This window comes from Oncorhynchus masou, chromosome 29 (assembly GCF_036934945.1).
Source record: "Oncorhynchus masou masou isolate Uvic2021 chromosome 29, UVic_Omas_1.1, whole genome shotgun sequence".
Taxonomy (NCBI): Eukaryota; Metazoa; Chordata; class Actinopteri; order Salmoniformes; family Salmonidae; genus Oncorhynchus; species Oncorhynchus masou.
In genome coordinates this window covers 101,484,430-101,491,903 of record NC_088240.1, presented here as the reverse complement: position 1 = coordinate 101,491,903, position 7,474 = coordinate 101,484,430, and the positions used below count along the sequence as shown (strand labels likewise).

Sequence of the window (7,474 nt, the reverse complement as noted above, 5' to 3'; positions counted from 1 at the left end):
TGGAAAATGGATCATGTTTGTCCCTCTTGTTATTTATGTGTTTCCCAAGGAAATGTAACCATTTCCAACAACGAAAAAGCTGTAGTCGATCTGTGTGTGAAGTGTCAGACGCAGGTTGCGGTGAGCTGTGCTCGGTCCCTAGTTGCTATCCAAACACAAATAAACAGAAAAGAACGTTGGAGTTGATCAGTACGAGAAGGCGTGGCGGAGGGCGGGCTGAGCACGCCGAGTGCCCGGAGTCCTGAAAAGTGAAGGGACTTGTGCTCTTCAAGCCCACTACAGCCCAACTCCGAACCGAGCAGAAACAGAGCAGAGTACGGGTCTCCTGCGCCTGGCGTCGCTTGAACTCTATATAGTGATCGTAACTTTTTTCCCCTCCCGAGGTCTTCTTTGCCCCACTGTGCGCAAAGTATTACGAGTCGCAACAGATCTGGTTCTGCGACGGTATGGCGATGAGACTTACATGGACGAAGTTGGAAAACTTTTGTTGACGTTAAAGTGGAGTTTTGTCGCCTCTCTTATTAAAGGCATTGTGGATTATTGAAACACAGCAGAACTAACTGCGGAGTGACCTTTGGCGTCTGTTTATTGGGGGTAAGATTCTGTTTCCATGATAGTTGCTCTTTAATAGATTACATTACACTTGTGTTGAAACAGGTAGTGATAGATAGTTCATGACAATGAGATCCCGAGTAGCCTACTAATTGATCGTTCAAACGAGTCCATGCTGTCAGAATATACATATTTAACAGTGTAAAGTTACGTGTCAAAATACAAAGACTACAGTAATATATAGAATCTCAGGGATCATCAACTAGATTTAGCCGCGGGACGATTTGCTCTTGAGGGGATGGTCAGCGGGCCGAAACATAATTACAAACAATTTGTAGACTGCAAATTGACCGCAAGAACCACAAACGGATATAATATTTGACTAAAACATAATCATTTCAAACCTTGCTTACGTTTATATAAAGCCACATATATATTCATATTCTGCGTGGGAATACTTTGGAACATATTTCCAAAATTAAAATCACTCGGAGCTGATTTGCTGTTGTTTTTTTATAAAGTATTTCATGTCAAACAATAAAAAATAAAATAAGTGAATAAATAAATAGATTGGCGGGACAAATAAAATCCCCGGTTCGCCAGTTGGGCAGCCCAGGCCTATACGGCACAACATACATAGCGCGTCATTCAAATATTACGCAAAGACTATAGGTTATTGTACAACTACACATGTCCTTATCGACATGCATGCTGACCGGAAGTTTTGTTGCAGCTGCCCATTTCTGACAAATATCCACCTCACCATGACTTTTAAGACAAACTGTTTATGCCCTTTCATCTCATTGGCCAGTAAAGAGTTGTCCTGTGCCTGAGAACAAGGACCCAACTCTGCCCTTTCTCTGTCCAGGTGTGAACGTATAGCCAGCTATATAGGTTACACACAGTAGCCTGTTTTATGCAAGTCAATCATCTGTCAATTAATAACCTAGCATTTACTCACTGACTTTAACCCGTGTTAGAATCAATCATTCCATTGACTAAAGTTTAAACTAACGTGGGAAAACAGTTTATATTTGGGTAAAATTAGATTATTATGGATGAGTCGTACTTTTCAGACGAATGCTCAGCGAGGGTTGTCAGTTCTCGCTGGTTTGTATGCGCAGTGGTATGCTGCTACAGTAATTTATAGAAACGTGAAACTCAAAAGCACTATCAACACCTCAAAAACCACACTGCACCCAAAACGGTAGCTGTAAATGGGACGCTCTAAGTATATATTTATAAATATATTAAATTCATGTTTACACACAGTCTAAAGTTTTTGCATTTTACGCAAGAAGGTGAACATTTTAAATTGTTTTGAGAAGAACACTATTTATTTACACCTCAAACCCCCACACGGTCTAAACAAGTGTCGTGTGTGGAGAGAGTGACACGGTGGGCTCGTTCGTGGGTTTGGAAAGCATTACTTTACAACTTGGTGTCATTACACCACTTGGTGCATGTAACCCTCAGTCATTTAACAGCCCCATAATATTACCATACAGTTCTCATAACCTCACACCATATAGCACGTCTCGCCGATGTACAAGAGTATTTACAAAGGATGTACCGCAAATAAAGTATTTCTCTGACGTTGCAAAATTGTGATTATAGGTTACAACAACATTCTATAATCGGTCTTGGGACGTAATTTACAACAAAAAATATAAATCTAGTTTGTAGGCCCATATACGCTTTTGTTTTCAGAGATAAACATCGCTCAAGGCCTTAAACATGACTCCAATAGCCTAGAAATGGATTTTACAATAAAAAGAAAATGGGGGTAAAGTTGATTTTAGGAGATAAGCAAACCCCTTTTATATGTTGTTCTCTATATCGACAACGTGTGGCAAGATTACAAACTTCCACGTCTGTTGACGTAATAATAAATTTAATTAGGCCCTGTGTGTTGTTACACCGGGCATTGGCGAATATAATGGCAGCATTAAAGCAATGAGTTGTTTTAATGTATCGTGGAACATTTAATTGGGAGTGACAGCATGCACAGTCGAGCGCATCGAAAACAAAACGTCTCCAACTTTTTTTTACCATTTTTGGATGCATAACATATATTTATGTTATTAGAAGGAATAACCATGTGCTCTAGAAAAAAAATGAACGAAATGTATTTTTCACCAGCCAAACATTCAATTTGCAGTACCCACGTCTTTTTTACACGTTGTGCGCGCACACAAAAAAATAAGATATAACTTGAACGCTCTCAACATGTCTCTAGAACAAAAATACTTTATAACCAAATAGGAATCGGTTCGCCTTTAGACGGTGTGCAAATCGTACATCTTGCAGCAGATTAGTCACTGTCCTTGATTTCCACAATGGAAGGGAAGTATTAAAACACCTAATAATGTGATATAATCCGATATCAGCCCTTATTAAGGCCATTCTCAAGACGGTTGTAAATTAATTAAATGTCGACTAAGGTCAAACGGTTGGAAAGGCTCTAACGGAAAACTAATTGCAGCATTGTGCAAAATGCACAGAAATAGTTAGTCATTAACTCTATGCTTGTTTTTACTGTTTACTTGCAGTATTTTCTAGATCTATATTGTGTCATATTGTGGGTTGATGATGAACTCATATTCATTTGTATTGTTCATGTCTCCAACAGGACCTTCAACGTGGTAGAGTTGTGCCGAGGCCTTAACCGTGAAGCCTTTCGCCGCCGAGATGGGGAGCAAAGCCCTGCCCGCTCCGATCCCTCTCCACCCGTCTCTCCAGCTCACCAACTACTCCTTCCTGCAGGCGGTCAACGCCTTCCCGGCCGCGGTCGACCAGCTCCAGGGACTGTACGGCCTTAGCGCGGTGCAGACCATGCACATGAACCACTGGACACTAGGCTATCCGCACATGCAGGGATTGAGGTCGACTATCACAGAGATGGCTGCCGCTCAGGGCTTAATGGATCCCCGGTTTACCTTCACGGGGCTACCGTTCGCCGCACACCTCTTCCACCCCAAACAGGGCATTACTCACTTTATCCCCGGGCTGCACAAGGACCGACCACCACGCTTTGACTTTGCCAACCTGGCGATAGCTGCCACCCAGGAGGACCCGCCGAAGGCTGGGGATCTTTCAAAGTTGACAGCGGGGCTCGGAAGCGCGATATCTGAGTTCAACAAACTGTCGCCTGATAGAAAACCCACCCGGGGAAGGCTTCCGTCAAAAACGAAAAAGGAATTTATTTGCAAGTTCTGTGGCAGGCATTTCACCAAGTCATACAATCTTCTGATCCACGAGAGGACTCACACAGACGAGCGTCCTTATACCTGTGACATCTGCCACAAGGCCTTCCGAAGACAAGACCACCTGAGAGACCACAGGTAAGAAGCAGTGCTCTGAATGTCTGGGATGATATTGCTGTTGTTGTTTTTTTTAAGGAAAAAAAAACCGCTTTGATAGTGGTGTGTACAGAAGAGCGTCATGTCATGTTATGATCGCGTTTTATTCATATTCATTTGACTTTGTTCACAATTCCAACATTGTAACGCACCGAATTTTTTTTTTTACATATGTAGGTATTTTTTTGTAATAACTATGTTGCGTGCACTGTGTAGCGTACGACTAGTCCATATTCCGAGAGGGCGCTAAAGCCCTTTTACGCACCAGAACACAGATCAAGTCGCACTACTGACAGCAGGCACTTCTCAGCATGACTCAACCGCCTTGGAAAAGGCCACAAAGAAGAAATGCAGTTATATGAAAGGTGTTCCGTTCTCACCGCGTCTCCTCTTGTCTTCTCATTTCCAGATACATCCACTCCAAGGAAAAGCCCTTCAAATGTCAAGAATGTGGGAAAGGATTTTGTCAGTCTCGAACTTTAGCCGTTCATAAAACATTACATATGCAGGTGAGTCTTCCATCCAAACCTATATCATCTGCCATCATAACACCAGATGTATTAACACAATGTGATACCAATCACCATGTATGTGATTCAGCCAACTATATGAGGCACGAGCTCACATATCTGTGTTCTCATGTTATTACACGCGCCATGTCTTTAATTAATGCAGATCAAAGTTGGCATCTTTTCTAAAACCTAAAAAAAACATATACTTATTTGGATTGCCTGTATGGATAGTGATTGTGTCTCGACTATATTTGGCATGTATGGCAATAACTGAATGATTATGATAAGCAGTTTAAAGAAATATAGGCTCGAGCTACAGCCGTTCATTTTGTTAGGAGCACAGCTTACTTTCAGCACCATGTCAATAACTGATTGAAGAGTCATATTATAATACAATACATCTATTTATCTAAATAAACGAAAGGGAATAATCCTTTGCTTGCTTTAAATCTAAACAGGAATCTCCACACAAATGCCCCACATGCGGAAGAACCTTTAATCAAAGAAGTAACCTGAAAACTCACCTTCTCACCCATACAGACATCAAGCCCTACAGCTGTGACCGCTGCGGAAAGGTGTTTCGGCGCAACTGTGACTTGCGACGGCACAGTTTGACGCACACTCCTCATCAGGACTACTAGCCAATCTGAGAAGGCTGATGAACAGCCAAAACAAACAAACAAACAGACAGACAAACAAAACGGACGTTATTTACAGAGGAGACAACAACATCGACGAACGTTTTCGTTTTCTTCCATTGAAAGAATATAACAAACTGAACCGTGGACAAGCAATGTTACAATGGAGTGATGAACAGTACTGCGTGTCAAGTGAAGGAGCCCAGACAGAGACAGACCGCTCTTCCTGCCTCTTCTACCTGTAGAGACAGACCGCTCTTCCTTCTTCTACCTGCCAGACCGCTCTTCCTTCTTCTACCTGTAGAGACAGACCGCTCTCCCTTCCTAGAGACAGACCGCTTTCCTTCTTCTACTTGTAAATATCAAGATTTTTGGAGCCCATGTAAATCATGTATTTTTTTGTTGTTGTCCTTGAATTAAAACGTTGTTTAAAAAACAGCAACCCTAATGTTTAAAGTATGTTAAATTGTATTTTAGAAATAAAGCAAGTTAAATATTCCCATTGGTAAAAAATAAATAACTGTATTTTGTTTTATTAAATTGTTCTTTGCTGCGTAAAAAGGGAAACGTATTAGTCATGAAGTGGTGGAATGAAAAGAGAGTATAGATCCACCACCTTATCGTCTTCAACACAAAAACATACTTCATTGTGTACAAAAGGCTGACAACTTGTTATTGTAACACGCTTTCTGATTGGAAATAAAGGAGGGATGATGTATCTTTATAGTAGAATATAAAACACGAGCTGCTGCACAACCCAGAAAAAATATATTTTGTGTGGCGCTGACTAACGGGCGAATAAACGATAAGCTATAAAACAAATAAAGAGTCACACGCTCCATCTATACACTCCTAGTAATGTATTGTAGTAACTCACACGCTCCATCTATAAACTCCTAGTAATGTATTGTAGTAACTCACACGCTCCATCTATAAACTCCTAGTAATGTATTGTAGTAACTCACACGCTCCATCTATAAACTCCAAGTAATGTATTGTAGTAACTCACACGCTCCATCTATAAACTCCTAGTAATGTATTGCAGTAACTCACACGCTCCATCTATAAACTCCTAGTAATGTATTGTAGTAACTCACACGCTCCATCTATACACTCCTAGTAATGTATTGTAGTAACCTATAATGAAGAAAATAACATTGCATAAATACAACTATCTTGGCCTAAGCAACATCCTAGAATGTATTGTAGTAACCTATAATGAAGAAAATAACATTGCATAAATACAACTATCTTGGCCTAAGCAACATGTAGACCTATTTGAGAATGACTCTGTAGTATTACTACAGTAGTATTATTACAGTAGTATAATTACTACAGTGTATTATCACAGTAGTAGTATTACAGTAGTATTATCACAGTAGTAGTATTACAGTAGTATTATTACAGCAGTATTACTACAGTAGTATTATTACAGTAGTAGTATTACAGTAGTATTATTACAGTAGTATTACTACAGTGGTAGTATCACATTAGGTAGTATTACAGTAGTATTATTACAGCAGTATTATCACAGTAGTATTATTACAGTAGTATTATTACAGTAGTATTACTACAGTAGTATTATCACATTAGTAGTATTACAGTAGTATTACTACAGTAGTATTATTACAGTAGTATTACTACAGTAGTATTATTTCAGTAGGTATTATCACAGTAGTATTATTACAGTAGTATTACTATTATTATTCCAATAGTATTATTACAGTAGTAGTATTAGTATTACTACAGTAGTAGTATTACAGTAGTATTATTACAGTGGTATTATTCAATAGTATTATTACAGTAGTATTATTACAGTAGTATTACTACAATAGTATTATATTATTATTACAGTAGTATTACTACAGTAGTATTTTTACAGTATTATCATCATGTAGTATTACTACAGTAGTATTATTACAGTGGTAGTATTCCAGTAGTATTATTACAGTAGTAGTATTACAGTAGTATTAATACAGTAGTAGTATTACAGTAGTATTATTACAGTGGTATTATTATAATAGTATTATTACAGTAGTATTATTACAGTAGTATTATTACAATAGTATATTATAGTATTATTATTACAGTAGTATTATTACAGTTAGTAGTTTTACAGTAGTATTATACAGCAGTAGTATTACAGTAGTAGTATTACATTGTATTACTACAGTATAGTATTACAGTAGTATATTACAGTAGTATTATTACAGTAGTAGTATTACTATAATAGTATTATTACATTAGTAGTATTACAGTAGTATTACTACAGTAGTAGTATTACAGTAGTAGTATTACAGTGGTATTACTATAATAGTATTATTACATTAGTAGTATTACAGTAGTATTATTACAGCAGTAGTATTACAGCAGTAGTATTACAGTAGTAGTATTACAGCAGTAGTATTAC

At 38.4% G+C, this 7,474-nt stretch overlaps 1 protein-coding gene across 2 annotated transcripts; it reads left to right on the top strand.

Annotated features, from left to right (window-relative positions):
* The first annotated feature begins 218 nt into the window (after positions 1 to 218).
* On the top strand, positions 219 to 5,321 carry osr2 (odd-skipped related transciption factor 2). Of its 2 annotated transcripts, none has more exons than XM_064947020.1 (4): positions 219 to 594; positions 3,185 to 3,896; positions 4,324 to 4,423; positions 4,885 to 5,321. In XM_064947020.1, exons 2-4 carry the CDS (start codon positions 3,244 to 3,246, stop codon positions 5,065 to 5,067), a joined length of 936 nt encoding a protein of 311 aa, XP_064803092.1. In that variant the 5' UTR covers positions 219 to 594; positions 3,185 to 3,243; the 3' UTR covers positions 5,068 to 5,321. The 2 variants fall into 2 exon arrangements, with proteins under 2 accessions (XP_064803092.1, XP_064803093.1); XM_064947021.1 differs by having other exon boundaries at positions 222 to 594; positions 4,967 to 5,321.
* Positions 5,322 to 7,474: the final 2,153 nt, after the last annotated feature.

Bases quoted from the DNA above. Each gene is read 5' to 3' on its own strand.
- osr2 (XM_064947020.1), top strand. From the start codon at position 3,244: ATGGGGAGCAAAGCCCTGCCCGCTCCGATCCCTCTCCACCCGTCTCTC. The intron at 3,897-4,323 runs GTAAGAAGCAGT...TCTCATTTCCAG, and splicing joins GACCACCTGAGAGACCACAG to ATACATCCACTCCAAGGAAA. The intron at 4,424-4,884 runs GTGAGTCTTCCA...AAATCTAAACAG, and splicing joins ATAAAACATTACATATGCAG to GAATCTCCACACAAATGCCC.